Below are 22,319 nucleotides of genomic sequence, written 5' to 3'. Positions count from 1 at the left end.
AATCTTCGATTTACGATCATTTAACTGTGTTGCTCGTTTGATTTGACCTTTCTCAGATGGCGAACCCGACTAGGGATGATTGTTTCTACCAGTAGATTTTACTGCTTTGTAGATGAACTGTGAATATTTTGCAATACTTATTTGTTTACATCATTGGCACTTCTATCGAACTTAACCTTGATTTTCACTGTATGATGTACGTTAATGTTGCCATTGAAACATTTTGCCCTTCCAAGATGGCGACCATGCTAGGGAACATCTGAGCCATCGCGAAGTCCCTTCTTGATTTCCATGATACTTGCTTCCCACGCGTAACTTTATTTAACTTTGGGTGTTTGTGTTCTTGGTTACACGTGATCAAGGCTTTTGCCGAAACGCGAGGTGTAATAAATATTTGGACCTGTACTACGGAGTTGCCGTGCCTTTATTACTGAGAGCATACTGTACTACGTGGATTTTGGGACATATTTATATATATATATATATATATATATATATATATATATTTTTTTTTTTTTAAATGGAATCACAGACGTGGTGGCTGCTGTCCCCAGGAGGCCACAATCTTAGTGACAGCATCCAACCATAGTGAGGCACTATTTTCTTCCAACCTCGTTATAAATTGATGCAGCAGGTCGGATTGCAACTGTGATTTGGAGTTTTGTAAACTGTCCTATTACTACATAGGTCAGTTTGCAAAATAATTATTAACTCAGAAAAAGTCAGAGCTAAATCTGCGACCACGGTTTACAAATGGACAGTTTCTACACAAGGCTCCTTGGTTGCAAAAGTTTAAAAGTAGGTTGTAATTGAAGATACGTTTTTTTAAAGTGAAACAAATTCACATTTAACAACCGTATACTCAATTCCCTTTTTTCTTCTTTTTTTGATACTTCTCTTTTCCTTATTGCCTTACTATTATCCTAACTATTACATTGTTCATCATGCTCATCTTTTACGCTGTCATTCTATAAAGCTGTACAATTTTGTTACTTTTAGCAATGTGTTGATAGTTGAAACACTCACACTATATATTTTTACTCAATAAAATGTATACTCAAAAAGCAATTTTTCACGTTCTTCACCACTTCAGGTATAGTTCAGCCTGTTTAGTTACCCTATGGTCGCCTACTGGAGCATTCAAACTTCTTGCTCAACCTCAAGCCCAGGATATTAAGATACTCACTGCTCTGGGATCCACTTTTGGGTTTGCCAATGTATTTGAGAATGGGATTTCGTTTTTTATCCTCCACTGATTCTTTATCCTTCTTTGAGTTGCTGGTCTGTTAAACAAGAAGATGAGCGACATTATACAACACAAACAGGGGAACTAAATCCACTGCAGATGCTACATTCAAACAGCAAGTCAAATATATCTTAACAAAAAGATTTGTTTTTAAAGTTGGTGATCTATAAAACCGCTCCAATTTATAATGGTAGCCAACCCATGCAAGAGGAACATCGAAACTCATATTTGTGTTTTAGCAAGTTAGATTTTTCTGCAATCACTCTGCTATGCCAAAGCTTCTGAAAATCTACACAATATGGATGAAAGAAGGTTAGGATGTTAACAGAATAGCATATAGTCTTTCTGAAAATATCCTACTGTTCCTCTACCACAACAGCCCATTCCTCTATAACATCAAGAGTACTCAGCCTCTGCTAATCCCCCGATCACTCAAAACAGCAACCAATGACCAACGCTAACCTGGGCCGAGGTATTCTAATTATGCAGCCTGAACTGTCTTTCCCACAACTTAAGAGTAAGCAGAGTAAAATTATCCCTCTGAAATGGTTTACAAGTTTTGCAAATATTGGACTACAGTGCTACACACAAAATCCTCAGGCCTCAAATCGCTTGATAACTTCAGGAGAAGGGGAGAGACAACACTAATAGTGTAATATTTAAGTGTTAATGCCAAAATGGTACAGGGTCTAAAGGTACATCCGGGAATACTGTTTGCTAAGGATAACGCTTGTTGCAAAAGTGTGATATCAAGGTATTTGCACTGCAAAAATGGGAATTAGCTATGCAGCACTGAGGTTGAGCAATATATGATATAGGCAGGTACGTTCTAGAAGATATTGGGCCAGCTGTGATTTTCATACCAGTAGGAGGTTAGAGTTGGCATCAACTCGGCAAATGGGCAGTTATTTTAATTGGCTAAGACAACAGAGAACTTTCTCAAACAATCACACAGACACTTGCCTTCTTCGGGGTTGAGTGAGATCACTAAATCAGCCAAATTAGTCTGATTAACTATACATTGCCCCAGAATTTATTTGCAACTTTCAAAACCTTTTAACTTACAATAATGCCTCCAGTAAATAGTAAAGACCTCAGCCAATGCTCTGTGAAGTTATGGTCTTTTACGATCAACAACTTACCTCAAGAAATCACTTTGAACGCCATCTTAAAGTGATCTATCTCATCTCTTTTACACTTTACTATTTCAATTACATGCAACTTAAGAAGTGTGATATATACTGAAGGAAGAAAGATAGTTAAGGAGGTACCCACTGCTAGTAACCAAATAACATCTTAATGGGTTCTGCACTGAGATTCCTCTTCAAGTTTGTTTTGGGCATATAAATCACCTTTCACCTGCACCTAGCATCCATGCAAGAAGAAACACAAAACCAAGGCTAGCTACACAAAGACTTGCCTGCGCAGGCGATGAGAAAAAAAACACACCTTCAGTAAAAACTAATTTCCTTGCTCCATGTGTCAAATATAAGGAATATGCTACTTACCAGTATGCATCTGTTCTTGGCATGTAGAGCTGCAGAGTTGTACACTTAGCATAGATCGCCATCTGGTGTTGGGCCCGGATGTTTGCAGTTTGTTTTTCTTCTTGGACAGTCTTTGGAAGTCACGAGTTTGGTGACTCCTCCTTCGGTCCGTACTGCGCATGGGCTTCGGCTCCATCCTCAGATTGTTTTTCGCCAACAGGGAAATGATGGAGCGTAGTAATAACAGTGAGAAACCCATGTGTTGTATCTAAATAAGATGTACTGGAACGGATACAGGTAGCCGGGGAGGCGGGTGGGCGTGTACAACTCTGCAGCTCTACATGCCAAGAACAGATGCATACTGGTAAGTAGCATATTCCGTTCGAGGCATATGAGCTGCAGATTGTACACTTAGCATAGATTATATAGCAGTACCCAACCTTAGCGGCGACCACCGGTATCCGTTGCAGCTGTTTGAAAAAGTGTCTTTAGTACAGCCTGGCCCACCCTAGCTTGCTGCTTGGAATGCACATCTACACAGTAGTGTTTTGTGAAGGTGTGCGGTGTAGACCATGTGGCTGCTTTGCAGATGTCATCTAAGGGTATGTTTCCTAGAAAAGCCATAGAAGCCTCTAACTTTCTTGTAGAGTGGGCTTTAGGAGGAACAGATAATGTTCTCTTTGCCTTTTGATAGCAAATTTGTATGCATTTTACAATCCACCTAGCTATCCCTGATTTAGAAATGGGGTTGCCTTTATGTGGTGGAGAGAAGGAAACGAACAATTGTTTAGTCTTCCTGAAGGGTTGCGTTCTTTGTATGTAGTATAGCAACGCCCTTTTCACATCAAGTGTGTGTAAGGCCCTTTCTGCAACAGATTGAGGTTGCGAAAAGAAGACAGGTAATTCCACTGATTGATTGAGGTGGAAGGGGGAAATGACTTTGGGCAGAAACTTCGGATTTGTGCGAAGTATGACCTTGCTGTGATGCATTTGTATGTAGGGTTCCTGTATGGTGAACGCTTGTATTTCACCAACCCTTCTAAGGGAAGTGATAGCTACAAGGAAAGCTGTTTTCCAGGTGAGAAACTGTAGCTCACATTTGTGCATTGGTTCGAAGGGCGGACCCATTAGTCGTGTAAGAACTAAATTTAGATTCCATACAGGGGAAGGTGGTGCCCTGGGAGGAATTACGCGTTTAAGGCCTTCCATGAAGGCTTTAATAGCGGGCACTCTGAAGAGTGATAAATGCTGTCTGTTTTGTAGATAAGCAGCGATCGCTGCTAGGTGTAGGCGTATGGATGAATATGCCAGGTTACACCTGTGAAGATGGAGCAGATAGCATATGATGTGCTGTATGGATGCATCTAGAGGGTTGATTGTATTGTTACGGCAGTAAATTACAAATCTTTTCCACTTTGCGGCATAGCATGCTCTAGTGGTAGGACGTCTGGCTTCCATGATGATGTTCATGCAATCAGGGGGAAGGTTAAGGTATCCGAATTCTAGGATTTCAGGAGCCAGATCGCCAGGTTGAGCTGAGCTGGGTCCGGGTGCCTGATTTCTCCATGGTTCTGGGTTAGGAGGCATGGGGATAGATGCAGTTTTTGATGTGGTACCACTGACAGTTGTAGTAGCGTGGTGTACCACGGCTGCCTGGCCCACGTCGGAGCTACCAGAATGAGTGTGAGGGAGTGCTGTTGTAGCTTCCTGACCACTAATGGAATTAGTGGGAGAGGTGGAAAGGCGTATGCAAATCTGCCTGACCAGTTCATCCATATCGCATTGCCCTTGGACAATGGGTGTGGGTATCTGGCGGCGAAGCTTGGGCATTTTTTGTTTTCGTGGGTGGCGAAGAGGTCTATCTGAGGATGCCCCCACTGTTGGAAGAATGGGTGAAGAACTTGTGGATGCAGTTCCCATTCGTGTAGTTGTTGCGTTTGTCTGCTGAGCAGATCTGCCATGGTGTTTTGTACGCCTGGAACGTGCTGTGCCAGGAGAAAGATAGATGTTTTGAGGAATTGCCCATCTCCATATGCTCTGGGCTAAGCAGGAGAGCTGGGGAGAGTGTGTCCCCCCCTGTTTTTGGATATAATACATTGCAGTCATATTGTCTGTGCGAATGAGGACTGCTTTGCCCGCAATCTGTTTTTGGAAAGATTTTAGGGCTAGAAAGATCGCCAAGAGCTCCAGATGGTTGATGTGGAGCGATTTTTGCTGTGGCGTCCATAGACCTTGCATGGTGAGGTGTAGAAGGTGCGCTCCCCAGCCGGAGAGCGATGCGTCCGCTGTTAGAGTCACCTGAGGAACCGGGTCCAGGAACGGCAGCCCTTTGGAAAGGTTTGTGGTGTTCCACCACTGCAGAGAGTGATGTGTGCGGCCGTCCACCAACACCAGATCCGTCAGCTGACCCTGGGCCTGGTTCCACTGTTGTGCTAGGCACTCTTGAAGTGGACGCATGTGGAGTCTTGCATGGGGCACTATGAAAATGCAAGACGCCATCATTCCTATGAGCTTCATAAACACTCTTGCTGGAAGAGAGTGTTGAGGAAGGAATGTTTTGCGTAAGGCTTGAATGCTTGTGATTCTGGCTGAGTTTGGATAGGCAATACCCTTGGAGGTGTCTATAGTGGCCCCGAGATATTGCTTTGTGTGAGATGGTATGAGGTGGGACTTTTGGTAGTTCACCGTGAAGCCTAGCTGGTGGAGCAGTTGGATGGTGCTGTTTGTATGCTGCACACATTGGTCGTAGGACGCGGCTTTTATCAGCCAGTCGTCTAGGTAAGGGAAGACGTGAATATGTTGACGTCTGAGGTGTGCTGCTACTACTGCTAGGCATTTGGTAAACACCCGTGGTGCGGTGGTGACCCCGAAGGGGAGAACCGTGAATTGGTAATGTTGCCCGTCCACCACGAACCTGAGGTATTTCCTGTGAGAGGGGTGTATTGGAATGTGAAAGTATGCGTCTTTCAGATCCAAGGTTGTGAGAAAGTCTCCCTGGCAGAGGAGTGGGAGGACTTGCTGTAGGGTGACCATGTGAAAATGGTCTGAATGTATGTAGGCATTTAGAGGCCGGAGGTCGAGAATGGGTCTGAGGGTCCCGTCTTTCTTTGGTATTAAGAAATATAGGGAGTAGACCCCTAGATTTTGTTGATTGACGGGGACCTGCTCTATAGCGTGTTTTTGGAGGAGTGAGAGTACCTCTTGTTTGAGCAGTGTGGAATGTTCTTGAGACATTGGACGGTGCCTTGGTGGGATATTGGGTGGGGTAGATGTTAGTTCGAGACAGTACCCTGACCGAATGATTTGGGTCACCCATTTGTCCGATGTTATGGACTCCCATGTGTGGATAAAGTTTTGCAGTCTGCCCCCGACCGGAGTGGGATGGTCTGGGGGGAGCGGAGGGGAGTCATTGTGCGGGTGGGGTGGCAGAACGGGTGTTGTTGGTTTTGCCCCTGCCCTTATTGTTGTTGCCTCTGTAACCGCCCCTTTGGTTGCCCTTTGAAAAGGTATTTTGAGGAGGGGACTTGTAGGAGGTAGAGGCGTTATCGGTGGAGGAGCCTCTGCCTGTGCCACGAAAGGACGAGCGTCGAAAGGAACGTTTAGAGGCTTGTGTTTGGAGTGCCCCCATAGACTTTGCTGTGTCTGTGTCCTTTTTCATCTTTTCCAACGCTTCGTCTACCTTTGGCCCAAAGAGAGTTTGCTGGTCAAAGGGGTGGTTGAGTATGGATGCCTGGACTTCAGGCTTGAACCCTGAGATCCTGAGCCAGGCATGGCGACGAAGCAGGACACTTGTATTTATGGCTCTAGAAGCAGTGTCGGCTGCATCGAGGGCACATTTAATGGAGGTGTTTGTAATTAGTTTACCCTCCTGTATCAGGTCATGAGCCTTGCGCTTGTGTTTTTCTGGAAGGTGCTGCATAAGAGCCTCTAGTTCGTCATAGTGTGCTCTGTCATATCGCGCAAGCAGTGCTTGTGTGTTTGCAATGCGCCACATGTTTGCAGCTTGGGAGGCGGTGCGTTTACCAGACGCGTCCAGAAGTTTAGATTCCTTGTCTGGCGGTGGGGCTTCTCCTGAGGATTGGGAGTTAGCCCGCTTTCTAGCTGTGGAGACAACTAGGGAATCTAGGGGAGCAGGGCCCTTAATGTATGCAGGGTCTGTGGGTGCCGCTTTGTACTTCTTCTCTATTCTAGGGTTCAGTACTCTGGCCCTGACAGGGTCTTTGAACACCTCTGTAGCGTGCTTGGTGACACCCTTAAGCATGGGTAAAATAGAAGTGGATTTGTCTTGTATGTCAAATGTATCCAGTAGGAAGTCTTCTTCCACTGGTTCACTGTGCATGTCCACCCCATGGTAGTGTGCTGCTCTCTGCACTAAATGATGAAACCCTAAGGAGTCCTCTGGAGGAGACGGCCTGGATGGGTATAGGTCGTCCTGAGGTATATCTGGTATATCAGGGTTATTGTAATCCTCCCATGGGTCTGGGGTCCCTGGTGGAGTGGGATCCATTGGGGCGTCCGCCGGGTAATTGTCCGGGTCTGGGGATGGGGCCGGATCGTAGTGAGGTGGAGGTGGTGGAGACCTGGGAGGGGGGGGGGGGGGGGGTGGAGGTGGTGGAGGACGTAGGGAAGGCGGTAGTGGGGAGGGCACTCTGAGGGGTGAAGTAGCAGAGTCCTTCCTTTTGGGTGGCGGAGGAGGAGCCGGAGTATCAAGGCGTCTTTTCTTGATAATTAAAGTCAATAGTCCAGTCCTTGGATCTTTGGACAGAGTCTTTTGTAGAGGGTCTGGTGTAAACAGAGCCAGTGGCGTCGAATCGTCCGTCGGCACCGGTGATTTCGGAGCCGAGGGCTTCGATGGTTTGTGTGCGCCATGCTTTTTTAGGGCCTCCTGTTTTTTCGGCGTCGAAGGAGTTTTCGGCGTCGGAGCGTCGGTGCCGACAGATTTATGTTTGTGTTTGGTCGGCACCGAGAGTCCAGGCTTCGGCACCGGTGGCTTCGGAGTCGAGCTGGATATTGCTTTCTTCAGTGCCGGATGCTGTTTTTCGGCACCGGGCGTCGGCTGGCTCGATCCCGAGCTGCCGTGAGACTTTGGGTGCTTCGACACCGAGCCCGAAGGTGAGGTGATCGAAGCTTTGGTCTTGGTTTTGCCCAGGCCGGCAGGCGAGGGAGTAACCCGAGTCTCTTTGGTTTTGGGCGCGGGGGTGGGAGGGGGCATAGTACTCACGGCCCGCTGCGCCGGTGTGATGTCCTCCACGTCGGAGTCGTCGGCTTCGGAAGCGCTGACGACATCTTCTTCCTGCTCGGTGTGTGTTTGCCCCGAAGCTTCGGCGCCGTCTCCGAAGATGTCCGGTGGAGCTGCAGACGATGAGTGCGCCATGGTGCATCGAGCTTTTCGATCCCGGATGGTTTTCTTCGATCGAAAAGACTTACAGGCGGGGCAGTCTCTGGCCTCGTGTTCTGGAGAGAGGCAAAGATTACACACCTGATGGAGGTCGGTGTGGGGAAATTTAGACCCACATTTTGGGCACTTTTTGAACGGAGTCCTTTCCATCGGCCGGGACCGGAGTCGAGGAGGGCCCGAAGGCCGGTGCCGATGTACGGGATGGAGAAAAGTGCCGCTTCGAGAGATGAAGATGATGATGAAGAAACTCGAAGATACGAGGATTTTCCGTCGAGGCTGGAACCGTAGAAGTTCGAAGCCGGAGCACGAAGTATCACATCCTAACCCGATGGCGGAAAAAAACAATCTGAGGATGGAGCCGAAGCCCATGCGCAGTACGGACCGAAGGAGGAGTCACCGAACTCGTGACTTCCAAAGACTGTCCAAGAAGAAAAACAAACTGCAAACATCCGGGCCCAACACCAGATGGCGATCTATGCTAAGTGTACAATCTGCAGCTCATATGCCTCGAACATACATTTCTTATACCTTCACTCTGAATCCATACACCTAACCTTCCATATATTTAGTCACTTTCTTTCTGAGCAAACACTAGCATTACATTCAATCAGGCTTCATCTCCCTAACGTTTTTTTTGGAGTGAGACAATGAACTCCTACTTCATCGTCGCCCACTCTTTTAATCTATATCTACGTCACCTTGCTCATATGTTGCAAGTATTTTCTTTTAAGTTTTACATGTACGTAGACGGCAAGTAGATCTTGTTTAGGTTCCAAAGCTCTTCACATTCTCCAAGGATTATCACTACCTGTTTGAATTATGTTTCTTCTTGGATGCATTATAAAATAGTTACCTTCGGTAATACCTTATATGGTAGAGACTCTACCTAGCTGCAGATTTCTTACCTTAGGATTAACCCCAGGAGTCAGACTAGATCCGGACATTTTTCATGAGCAGTACCCCTGCGCACGGGTAGGTGGAATCGCTCGGCTCCAAGTGGCGCAGTCCGTCCTGGAAGAGACGTGCGAGGTACCTATAGAGGCGCCATCCTACCGTGCTGATGTCAGTTTCTTTCTCTGACTGTCCATGCCAGGAGCGTGGTAAGGAATCTGCAGATAGATGAAGTCTCTACCAGATAAGGCATTACTGAAGGTACGTCACTTGTTCATCTGATAGAGATTTCTAGCCACAGATTCCTTATCTTAGAATAAATACCCAAGCAATATCTCCCTGGAGGTGGGCCTGTTAATTAATTTAACACCTAAAAGTCCTCCAGGACTGAACAGGAAAAGTGCCCATCCTGATGGACCTGTCTATCCAGGCAGTAGTGATCTGTGAACATATGCAGAAAGGCCCACGTTGCTGCCTTGCAGATGTCCAGGACCGGAACCCTGCATGCTAGCACTGTGGTCGCAGCCTTAGCTCTGGTGGAGTGAGCACAGAAGTCTTCAGTGTGTTGCATCTTGGCTAATGCGCAGCAGATCTTTCTACAGAGCACGATCTATCAGGAGATAGTCCATTTCTGTACAGCCTCTCCCTTCTTCGCTCCCGACATACCCCAAGAAGAGTGGTTTGTCCACCCGGAATTCTTTCGTGTGGTCAAGGTAGAAACACAACACTCTTTTTGGATCCAGTCGGTGAAGGCGCTCCTCCTATTAAAGGGATGTGGCAGAGCGTGAAAAGTAGGCAGGGTGACAAACTGGTCTACATGAAAGGGAGTGACTAATTATCAGGAAGGAAGCTTTAGTGCAAATAACCAGTTTGACTGGGTAGATGTTCCAGTACCGGGGTCTGGAGGACAAAGCCTAAAGGCTCAGTGACCCTCCGGGCAGATGCTATTGCCACTACAAATACCATCTTGATGGTAAGAAGCCTAAGAGGACAGTTGTGCAGTAGCTCAAAAGGAGTGCACATCAAAAAAATTAGGACTGAATTAGGGGCCCACTTAGGCATGATGATGGGTGAAGGAGGAAACATGTTGCAGACCTTTCAAAAACATATTTACAAAAGGGGATTTGAACAAGGATGGCTGATCTGTCAAGACAGAAAAGCTGAGATGGCAGAAAGATGGCCTTTTAAGCTGACAAAAGCAGAGCCCTCTGTGGCAACAGAAATAATAAAGAGAAGGACCTGAGAGAGGGGAGCAGAAGGAGAGCCAACCTGTTCCTCTGCACACCATGCCACAAACCTGACCCAATGGTAGGCGCATACTGTCTTGGTACATGGACACCTAGCTGCCAAGATAACATTGCAGACTTTGGGTGGAGCTTCAGAAGCTGTCAACCACCGCCGCTCAATCTCCATGCAAGAAGGAACAGTGCTGACAGGTTCGAGAGGAGAACTCTCCCCTGCTGCTGTCACAGAAGATCCTCCTGAAGGTGAAGCCCGATCGGAGAACCGATGGCCATGCTCAACAGCTCGGGATACCAAACTCTCTGAGTCCAGTCTGGAACCATAAAGATGACTTCGGCCCGGTCCTTCCAGATCTTCTTGAGAATGCTGGGCAGGAGTGGCATGGGCAGAAAGGCCTACCGGAGGCCTCAGCTCCACTCAAGACAAAATGTGTCTGAGCGAGAGCCGCCTTGGAAAATCCAGGTCACAGAACTGCTGGCATTGTAGGTTATTGGTGGTGACAAATAGATCTAACCAAGGATTTACCCACTGCTAAAAGAGACCTTGCACCACCTCCGGAAGGAGATGTAATTCGTGATTCGCTAGGCATCTTTCGGTGAGCTCATCTGCCCTGGCGTTCAGGGAGCCCACTAGGCATTTAACCACCAGGGATATGCTCTGACATTCCAGGCATGCTGAGAGGTGTAGGGACTCTTGACAGAGTTCATAACCCCACTCTGCCCTGTTTGTTGCAGTACCACATGGCAGTGTTGTTGTATGTGAACACATGCACTAGCTTTCCCTTCATGGAGGGTAGAAAGACTTTCAATGCTCGCCGGATCGCCCGGAGCTCCAGTATGTTAATATGGAGTCTGGATTTCGCAGGAAACCAGAGGCCCCTGATCACAACCTCTCCCAGATGGCCGCCCTATCTAAGGAGTGATGCATTTGTCACTACATTCAGATATGGTCTGGTAATAGAGAGAGGTCTGTCAATGACCCAATTGAGGTTCGTTAACCACCACTGCAGAGCTTTTGGTGTTCCCACCAAGATCTGGACAATGCCGGAGAGGTTCCCTTGATACTATACCCACTGTAACTTCAGGTGTTACTGCAGAACCCACATATGCCAGCGGGCATGTGCCACAAGCAGGATGCAAGTGTCAGTCTCACGAAAACCCAGGACAGAAGCTGAAACATTGGTATCATAACCTAAATATATTGGACTTGCTGTTCGGGAGGATAAATGAGAAACTGCACTGTGTCCATAACAGCTCTGATGAAACGGAGTATCTAAGAGGGAGTCAGGTGTAACTTCGGCATGTTGACAGTGAACCCGAGTGAGTGCCGGAGGTCTGCCATAGTCTGGAGGTGGAAGACGACTGCCTGAGGCAAGCCCGCCTTCAAGACCCAGTCATCAAGATATGGAAAGACTGGTACCTCTAATCCCCGCAGAGGAGCTACAACCACTGCCATAACTTAATTAAACACCCAAGGGGCACTAGTAAGGTCAAAGGGGAGTTGGGCGGTCTGAAAATGCTTGTGGCCCAACCATGAACCTCAGGTAATGCCTGTGGGCAGGCAAAACCGGAATGTGGATGTAAGCGTCCTGCAAGCCCAACACTATCATCCATCCAGTCTTCCGTACCCAGGCCAGACAGGACTTGCATGAGTATTTTAAATGTTTCCTTCTTAAGGGAGTTATTGAGAGGGGGCAGGTCTAGGATAAGACAAAGACCGCCAACCTTTTTGGGCACCACAAAGTAGTGGGAATAACAACCATGTCCTACTTGAGGCGTCTGCACCCTCTCCATGGCTTCATCAACAAAATGATTTGTTACTTCCTGGCGTACTAAGGAGAGATGGTCCTCTGTCAGCCTGTCGTAAGTTGGTGGTATGGGTGATGGGGTAGTCACGAAGGGGATAGAGTAGCTCCTTCGGACAATCTGGAGAACCCAACGATGTTATCAACCTCCAGTGGTGCAGGCGATTACGAATCTTGCCTCCCACAGGTTGGCCATGATGTTTGGAGGGCAAACTAAAGAGAGGTCAAGGCTGTGGCTGCCTGGGGTGGACTAATCTGACCTCTGGCTGGGAGTACTGCGTCCTAGGCCACGCAGAAGCTGGGGAGCTTGTGTGCTGTGGTGACTGGGCGGGTAAGGATGTGGTTGGAAGATCCCTTTCATGGCCACGAAAAGAGAGAAAGATGCACTGGGGTGGTGGGAACCCATGTAAAGGCCCAAGGACGAGGCTGTAGCTCTGCTATCCTTGAAGTGCTCCAGTGCTGAGTCCGCCTTGTCACTGGCTTAACGAAATTTGAGGGGGTCCCCCTACAAAGTACATGGAGGGGGCCCCCCTGTGCTCACTCAGGAGCTCTCAAGACAGGGTACTGTACTGAGGGGGCCGTCTGAAGCTATCAGGCCCTCCCCCCACTCTGTGGGAGCTGCGGGGGCCTTTCTCTGAAGAGAAGGGAGCCATCAAAGGGCATGTCCATAAGCGAGTCTTGGACAGCCATTGAAAAGCCAGTAGCTTTCAGGAAGGCATGGTTACCTAAGGCCACAGACGAAGAAACCGATCTGCCCAGCGAGTCGGTCGTGTCCAGCCCACATCTAATAGTGAACTTGGCTACATCTTTTCCATCTGCCATAGCTTGGGAGAGTGTGGCCCGGGCCTCCTCCGGTATTCTGGGGAGCACGTGCGCAACCGAATCCCACAGTGCATGGGAGTAACCGCCCAAAAGGTACGCAGTGTTCACGAATTACAGTGCCATGCTGGTGGAAGAAAACATCTTCTTGCCTAAGGTGTCCAGCCTCTTGGATTCCCTATCCAGTGTGGTGGTAGAGAATATTCCAGGGTCTACAAAAGATGTGGAGGCTTGGACCACCAAGCTCTCCAAGATAGGGAGTTGCAGGAGGAAACTGGTGTCTCTTGGGGTAGGGCAATGGCAGCAGGCAATTATTTTCACAGGAGCCCCTGTGCTTGGCTAGGACCAGGTCTCAAGCAGGACGTCCGTTAGGACTTCAATAAAAGGGATTAGCGGTTCTGAGGGGGTCACGTCCAACTGAAGCACCTCTGTCAAAACGTTTGTCTTGACTACCACTGAGGAAAGACTAAGGTCCAGGACCTCGGCAGCTCTTCTCACCACCACACATAAGGCACCCCCTACTCCATAGCCACAGTAGAAGGAAAGACCATGCAAGTATCTAGAGACGTGTCCAGTCCAGTGCTGTCCATTAAGTCCTCACACCAGTGCATTTTAGGGTCAAGGGGCTGGTATTCTTAAGAGTCCAGTGGCGACTCCTAATCTTCCCCAAGGCCTAATCCACAGGAATCGGCTCAGGCTCCAGCCTGGTAGGTATGGCTCCAGTCAGCGCCAGAGTCTGCACCGGACAGCGCCTCTCTGGCTCCGTGTCAGAGTCAGGAAGGTGAACAGGGAGGTCAGTAGCACAGACAATGGAACCGGTATTGGGAAACGTTGAAGTGTTATGACCGGCGCCGTCCGGGTCCATCAGTGGCGAAGAACCAGTAGTCACCCCTTTTGAAACATGGGGAGTACCTTTGCGCCGAGTCTAGCGGGTCTGTATGTTCATCATCTTGAATCTCAGAAAATACTTTACCAGCATAACCCATTCTACAACAACATTATTCTATGGAAACGTTACATTGATGACGTTTTAGTTATTTGGAAGGGGGACTCCTAATCAGTGACCACTTTTATGAATTGGCTGAAAGAACAGAACACCTTACTCAAATTCACACATGCGTCATGTAACAGCAATCTGGTGTTCCTTGATCTCAACATCTACGCAGATGAAGGAAGATTGAAATCCAGCACGCACTTTAAACCTACGGCAAAGAACTGCTTACTGCTATATGATAGCTTTCACCCCAGACACCTTCGGGATAATCTCCCTTATGGTCAGTTCCTCCGTTTACGGAGGAATTGCTCTGAACTTACGGACTTCAGGGCCCAGGCAAAAGATTTGGAAAAGAAATTGCTAGATCGGAACTACCCGGAATCAATTGTTAGAAAAGGACTCAAAAGAGCGAGGAACAACAATAGGGACTCCCTTTTAGAAGACCATACGCCACAAGAGCAAGAGACCAGACCCATTTGTGTTACAACCTATAACACCCATTCCAACCAAGTGTCCAAAATCATTAATAAGAATTGGAAGATCCTGAACTGTGGCGGCTTAAACTTACCAAAACCTATGTTCTCCCACAAAAGAGGCAAAAATCTGAAGGACATTCTGGTTCATACCAGACCACGTTCATTACCAACCCGACGTACTACTAGTAAAGTACTACCACCCATCAAAGGACATTATCCATGTGGTATGTGCAGTACATGCACACTCACCAAAAAAAGTATCCACATCACTTTTGCCAACGGTACTTCCTGGGAGCAAAGAAAATTCACTAATTGCAACAGCAAGAATGTTGTGTATCTCATTACTTGCCCTTGTAAGATGGAATATGTGGGTATGACCACTAGACAAGTGAAGATACGGATCGGCGAGCATAAGAGCAATATTCGCTGCAAAAAGAGTACGACTAAAATGGCAACCCACTTCTTAACTATGAACCATGGGGTTGAAGACCTCAGATGGACAATCATAGAACAATTGAACACCGAGGTTGGGCTGTTTGAAAAAGAGCAACGCTGGGTGTTCCGTCTGAGCACACACTTGACGGGCCTGAATGATGAGATACCATGGTCACAGTTGACCTAGCACCATCATTTTCCCACATGTGTCATCTGATGCATGTCGGACTGCTACTGGTGTGTTCCTTTGAAGCAGAATCTGCAATGATCAATTTTGAGACCCCCCAGTAATGCACCTCTTCCTGTTTCCCCTTTTTTAGCCATCCATTTAATTTTTTAATGTTTTTTTTTTAATTTTTCCATTTATTTTTATCAATGTACAGCACTCTCTGGGAAGGTTCCTTTGAGTATTCTCTATGTAACCCACCTGACATTGATGAGCTGGTGTCCCTGTTTTTCAAATAAACCTTTAAGACTTAATATTGACCATTCCTTTTGAGACTCATTATATTCATCCTCTATATCAGGAGGCTCTGTGTAACCCACCAGGCATGGAGAGCGAATGGCCCCGTTTTCCATACTTACCTTTAAGACTATTTCTTTTGAGAAATCCCTGTATTTGTATTTATCCTATATATCAGGAGGTTTTAGCATGGCTGTTCTCCGCTACCCCCCCTTTTTATACCTTTTTTTAGAGCATACCATTTGGCCAATGTGTTGCGCAGTGGTGTGACACGTGTTCTAAACCTGCGCAACACGCCCGCAACTTGAGCTTTCTCAGCATACGATAAAACCAAATATCCGCTTTACCATTCCAATACAATGTTCCATCTTCACCGGATTATTTTATCGTATTTTTGATAGCTCACACTGCTTTCCACGAATTTGTGTTTACGATTATTCCTCACTTCCGGTTTTCCGAGGGCTTTCCCCGGTCTAGCCTTTCGACAGTTTCTACCCGGAAGTCACTACCATGACCCAGGTGTAACGCGTTCTACCCAATTTAGCGATTACTGGCTCATTTTAAAAGAAGCACAGCCCGCAAAGCCCCGCATATCAGCGAAACCGCTGGATGGGCGTACATTGAGCTAAAGTCTGTGCAAGGGCACCATTGAGGCTCCTTGACTTTTCCACCCGTTCTCAAGGTTCATGAGGCAGAATCCTCACATACACAAGTATGTATTGTTTTTTTTTGCCACTGTGTCCATCTAGATCACTAGAGATTAGTTCACGCAATTCTTAGAGTGTGTGTTTTCTGTTGTTTGTGTGTAGTGTCATGTATTGTCTCTTACAGGTCACTGCACTTTTTTCCTGCAATATTAGACTTATGGCTAACGATCACGTTTGGTCACATTTGTGGCGCACTACTTATGTTTGCAGGTACCATGTTTTTGCTTCCTGGGACACTAAACACGTCCAATTTCTTTTTCTTTTTCAGAATATACAAGTATACTATTAGATATCGTATATTAATGCATCATTATTTGCATCTTCACTTATGTTAATAGTCATTAAATAAGTACACGCTTTTTAGGAGGGATCTTAGCCCTGTCCTGATGAAGATGCTTTCGCATCGAAACATGTTGACATATTAGGAGTAACCACACATTACGTAGGGAATCTCCGCACCACTTTTTTACTAGCACCAGCCCCCCTTGACATATTAAAGTTTTTTGTCTTAAGGGGCCAGGTCCTTTTTAACTCACATTTACATTCACCTTAGACCCTCCCTTTGCATCACACATAGCACTTTATCATCAGTGCTCCCGCATAGTCGCAGGTCGTAGCACGCCCCCTATGATGAAGCATGACACCATGGGTCATTCTTGGTGTGTGAGGGGTATTTAAACAACCTAGTGTGTGTCCAACCAAAGTGGGACACGCACACTTTACTACCCTAGTGTTTTCTGAACCCAGGTCATTTGTTTTCTTCCAGAGGTGGATCTTTATGTTTGGTAACTAACCCCTTTTGAAACCGCAGGACCCGAAGGTGTACCAGCGAGTTTGGGCCACCCAAATATGAGGTTCATGGCCTCATAAAATTTGTGACGTTGGGCATGGGTTGCTTCGGCTCTCAGAAACTCGGGGAGATGCTGAGCCTGACGCTCCCTCATCCCGTTGGAAGACTTCGACGGATGGGGCGAAGACAAAGATCCCTTCGACTTCTTGCTCTTCTTCTTTTAGAACTTACCTGAAGACGACTTCAAGTGCGACAAGGATCTAGAGCTCCGTGACCAATTCCAGGACCTTCCTCTCTACGGGATCGAGACAAATTCGGCATCGCACGTCCAGTGGTGAAGAGCTTGAAGGACTGCACCCTCAAAGCCTTGGGGTGCATGGTGTGGTAGTCGATGCAGGTCTTCGTGTTGTTGTCGTGCTAAAGGCACCAGAGGCAAACAAGATGCGGATCCATTACCGGCATCAGTCGGTGACAGGCGCAGCAGGGCTTGAAGGTGCCAGCTTTCCTAGTTGACATACCATCCACACCAGGAGAAAAGTTCTCCAAAAATGTCGACAAAACGTTTTTAAAAAGTCAGACAAAGAATGACTGGGGGTAGCTCTCTCGGGATCTGGCTTGGATTGGTTATGTTCTACATAACGCAGTAAAGTCAATGAAGTATTGATAACACGATAATGATTGTTCCTTGTTGTGAGTGGCCTTGTTAACCTGTTGCATTACGGGAAATGTAGTTTTTCTCTCTGATTTTTAAGCAGTTTGTTGGCGGGAAAAGGTAGAGCGGCCGGCCATTAGGTTACATAGATGAAGGAGGGGCTTGTAAGAGGTGATGAGTTAAAAACTGGGTGGAAGCATGGGGGTGTGTATCGTTATTCGAGGATGAGATGAGGACTAACTGGTTGGAAAAGTAGTGGCAGGTACGTGAAATTGTGCGATGTGAATTGCGGTTTGTGATTGAATGATGAGTAAGTGCGCTAGTTAAACATGTGGTAGAGGTAGATAACGAGTGACTGTGTGAGTGTTTGTGTGTATGACGACAGGGGTTGTGAGTAAAGTGGGTTCCAGGGTGGGTGGGAGGTCGTTTATAAATGGATGAGGTATGGTTGTTATGAGAGCGGAATAAATGTAGTAATTGTGAGAGGGTGATATGGGTACTTGGAAAGTATGTTTGAGTTAGGGGAGATTTGTAAAAATAGGTGAGGAAGAGAGGTTGTGGGGAACTGTTAATGTTGGTGAATGATAAATGGGAAGGATTTAGAGGGTAGGGAGTTTGAAGGCGATGAAAGCAAGTGGTTATTTTGTAGCGATAATGGTGTGCTAGTTAAATGGCAAGGTATAATTAAACTGCTTTTACAGAGGCCGACTAACAGAGAATAACGGACGGGTGCAATAACAATATGGGATTCAGGTTAACTTAGTAGTACACAACAAGGATTAATTTTGTAAATATGCACAACAACAATTAACTGATTATGTAAGATGCACAAAAATGATTACCAAGTTAATGATAAATGTTTTATTTTTCATTTATAGTGATCCCTGAAGAAGGGCTCTGGTAGCATGAAATGCATTGGGTTTTTAATAAACACTGCCTTGGACGAATTATGCATCAGTTTGTGTTTTTGTTAAGAGGTCCGGATGGGCACAACTTAAACATGGGAAGCCATGGAAACGGCATTATATTCCTGCGTGTGGATTAAACAGGACTTGAGAGAGAGAACAAATATAGTATTACAAATATGGAGTACACAGATTATTTTTTAGGTACAATGGTTGAATATATAAGTAGGCGCTGTATATGCACAATTCAGCTGTGCGACTGGAGGTGGCGCGTAATACGCTCCACGTCTTGTTGGTTTCAATTTAAGTGTCACTTGGGTAAGACATTTTTCCAGTTCGCACGCACTGTTTGAGGACGAAAACTAATATAGATAAACTTAGGATAAACAGGTGTGCATCCCACCACCATAACTTTTCAAAACCAATACATAAAACATAATAATTTGGATCCTGTTATCTTGGATGAATGGTTTGGGCGAATATAGGCCTGGGGTACTCTGGAACGACCAGCACATTTTTGATATACTTATCAAACACTGTGAGTGATTAGCGGTCAAAGAGACAGACTTCATTTGAAGATCGTAAGGCTAGACTTGCTGGCAATGTAACACAGTACGTGTGTGGTGCCCCAAAAGACAGACTGCAGATAAAGATAGCAAGGCTAGGCTAACCAAAAAGAATAACTTCTTTCGAAATGTGTCACTAGGCTTGTATATCCTGTCTGGAGCAGCAAAAAAATAAAGCATTTGGGTTAAACTTACTTGCTGACACTTGCTTCACAAGGCTTTCTCTAGCTGGGTGAGGAATACAAGATCAGAAGCTGGTCTGTGTCGCCTGGCCAAAGTTCGACTGACTGGTGTGGCTGAGCACTGCTTTTCCAATGTAGCAGACAAACTTTACATAAGAGCCTCTTAGAAGGCTAATGGAGGTGATGAACAGACCTGGCTTGAGGATTTCAGTCAATTAGATGCTGTCTCCAAAGAAGTAGATTTTGTCTGCAAAGTATCAGATGCAGGTCAAGGACTCCTGCTGCCCTGAGAACTACCACTTTAAAAGAAGCACTTTCCTCAGTAGGTGGACCAGTTGTAGATTCCTACTCAATTTCTGGACATGTATCTAATCCACAAAAAGTTTGTAGATCCAAAGAGAGTCCTTCATTGATGTCGGAATTAGAAGTAAATTGTCCGCCTCTTATCATCATCGGTATTGTGGGAAACACTTTGGAGCAACTGGGCTAAGTCTGAATCTGAGCCGGACAGGGATACTAGCCCCAGACTGTTCAGACACCATGGGTTGTCCTCACCTTAAGTGATCTCATAGCCTGACATAAGCCTGATGTGGGTGACATCTCCTTCGTGTGCATAAGGGCACTCTTGTCACACAAATTTGAGGTGCACATCTTTAGGATCTGTGACCGACATCTGCTTCCTGCAGCTGGAGCACAGCTTACATCAAGTCATTTTAAGGGAGACCTAATTCTTCCCTGGCACATTGGGAATATTTAGAATTTTTGTTAGATAGGCAAAATTGGGTGCAGAACTCACAATCCACATCAAAGGACAGAAAAACGGTAAAATACATCAGCGTGCATGGGTGGCGCCTGTATCTGGCTCTGATCCATCGCTTCAGGAGATTCAAGGGCGTCATCTAGGAGTTAAATGCCTCTTGGGGTCAGATGGGAGCAATTGCTTTAAAGAATTCTGGATCCAGTCTGGAGCCTGGGTATATTTCAAAGGTGAGTAATCCGCAGTTAGAAGACATCAGAAATGACTGATTCGAAAATTAACCTCAACTTCACATTTCCAAGTGGCACGGTGTTAGCTAGCATCCTCCATTTTAAAACAGCCTTCCATAAAAGCTAAATAGCAATGAGTGGGGTGAGAGTAAGCTGAAAGATACATTTTTATCCATCCCACCTTGTTAGACTTATTATTCTTCCCACAAAGATCCTACCTCTCATTCCTTGGAGCTATCAAGAGCCAGCCATGCCTCAACAAGGAAGACTGTAAACTGTATGTTGGAAATCTAATAGGCCGCTAGATCACAAGGATCTCTAAGTAAAATACCACATGCCTTGATCATGGACTTATTCACTATGCCCAGGGCCACTGGGATTGCGCAGGAGGAGAGGACCAAATTATGCAGCAGGTTTGAGTTAATTATCTAGAAAGAAAAAACAACCAAATATAGCAATAAGCAACATAGAGGTTACCAGCCCAGCTTTGCAAAGGGCCTTCCACTGCACATTCGCTGCTTTTTTAGTATCTTTAGAGCGGTCTGAGCTAGAAACAAAAAGTGTTTTGGTAAAACCTACAGTTTATGCAGAAGATGATGGAGAAAGTGGCAAATCAATGTTTATGGGAAGATCGTCCAGGCCACACAATAGCATATTTCCAGTGGCCCTGAATATGCCTACATTGTCCTACAATCCATACATAGAAACTCACAAGCAGCTTTTGCTCAACATATTTCTATTTTTGGTATAGTCATATGAGGTCAAGGGAGCTCTAAGAACAATTATATCTTAGTAGCAGTGACATCAGATGCTGTACGTAAAGTAATATGAATAGTGATTATGGCTTGAGAATAGGTCACTGAAATGAGTATGTTTGGCGAGGATCATAGGAATAAATAATTTGGACACCAGGAGACAAAGTATGACAGATTATTTTTTTCCTTTACATATTTTCGTCACTTATTTTCAACCGGACGCTAAGGATGAAAAGTTGATTTCCCAAGAATCAAATTTTTTAAAATGAATTGCTGATGCTACTATTACTGTCTTTACATTACAAGGCCAAATGATCAGCTTTTACAGCATATCTCGTTACCACATTTCTTTGTGAAGATCTACACTTAGTAGTTTACGTTGTAGGCCCAAAGTTAGAGGAATGTATAACTCCGCTCTAGTTTTTAGAATGTTGGATAACCCAATAAACTTTAGAAAAAAAAGATCGCAATTGTCTTAGATACTCACTGCCAGACTTTCTGCATCATTACATTATGCACCAGGTCAAGGGCAAAGACACATTCTGTTTTACAGAGATGTGAGATAAAAATTCTGGCATTGCAGTGATTATCAGCCTAGAATTTGAGATGATTTGTTGGTAGTAACATTGTAGAATTGTGATCAGATGAAACAACCACTGTGACCAAAAATAATTTAAAAATAAGAACGGGTCAAGTCATGCAGCCTCACCTTTTTTGCTTTGGGGAAGAACGGAAGCCACTTGTCTTTGTCTGGCAAGGCAGTAGACTTCTCCGAGACACTGGCAGGGCGGGAATCCCTCGCTCTGATACCCACATACGTCATGTAGGTGCCCAAAGCAAAGGCCATGTGCAAACTGCCAGAAAAACAAACAATTTAGAATTTTAAGCTTTATGAAGACAAGCTCGGGCTCTTACCAATCAGTAACAGTAAAGGACTCTTGTTAGGTGAAATGCAATTTAGGTACATGCACTGGTAATGTCATTCAGTGATGCAGAGCCAATCTTCGCTTGTGTGTACACCGTTAACTTTGGTAAAAATTTCCTTTGACAGAATTCATTTCTAGTCAGTGTTATTGGCTCCAGCTTCTTTTATTTTTTTAAAGGCACAAGTAAAGACATAACACAGTTGTTCTTCATCTTTACAAATTAGGGAAGTACTATACTCACTAAACAAAATGTATTCTGAGCAAAAGCCTCATGGCAAAACTTAAACTAAAAATCTAGATCAAAAAGTGGCTTATTGGCACCCCTTATTAATAAGATTCAATAATACAATGCCACAATATCCGAAATGTCAATTGTTACAGCCTTCTGATCTTTGAGGCCAATTTTATTACTCATTCCATGTAAACACACACTACACACTTCATTTAACTTATTTCACAGAGTATTCAACTTTGAGCACTGCACAACTGTTGTCATTGTAGATAATTTTAATAAATGCATGTATATTTGTATCTGCAAAATGGCATATTGGTTAGTATTAGCCTTCAATTCAGATGTATAATGAAGATGTATTT

General features: G+C 45.5%; 1 protein-coding gene across 4 annotated transcripts in view; it reads right to left on the bottom strand.

Annotated features, from left to right (window-relative positions):
- LOC146772936 (rho guanine nucleotide exchange factor 11-like) overlaps positions 1–22,319 on the bottom strand; it is an 896,981-nt gene that overhangs the window by 479,403 nt on the left and 395,259 nt on the right. For all 4 annotated transcript variants that reach the window (XM_085639320.1, XM_085639323.1, XM_085639321.1 and 1 more), the window contains exons 19-20: positions 21,509–21,653; positions 1,187–1,283 (exon numbers count right to left, since the gene is read on the bottom strand). In XM_085639320.1, the coding sequence (XP_085495446.1) occupies positions 1,187–1,283; positions 21,509–21,653 (242 nt within the window). The remainder of the gene's footprint in view (positions 1–1,186; positions 1,284–21,508; positions 21,654–22,319) is intronic.

Source organism: Triturus cristatus, chromosome 12 (genome assembly GCF_964204655.1).
Source record: "Triturus cristatus chromosome 12, aTriCri1.1, whole genome shotgun sequence".
Taxonomy (NCBI): domain Eukaryota; kingdom Metazoa; phylum Chordata; class Amphibia; order Caudata; family Salamandridae; genus Triturus; species Triturus cristatus.
This window is presented reverse-complemented; position numbering and strand designations above follow the sequence as displayed.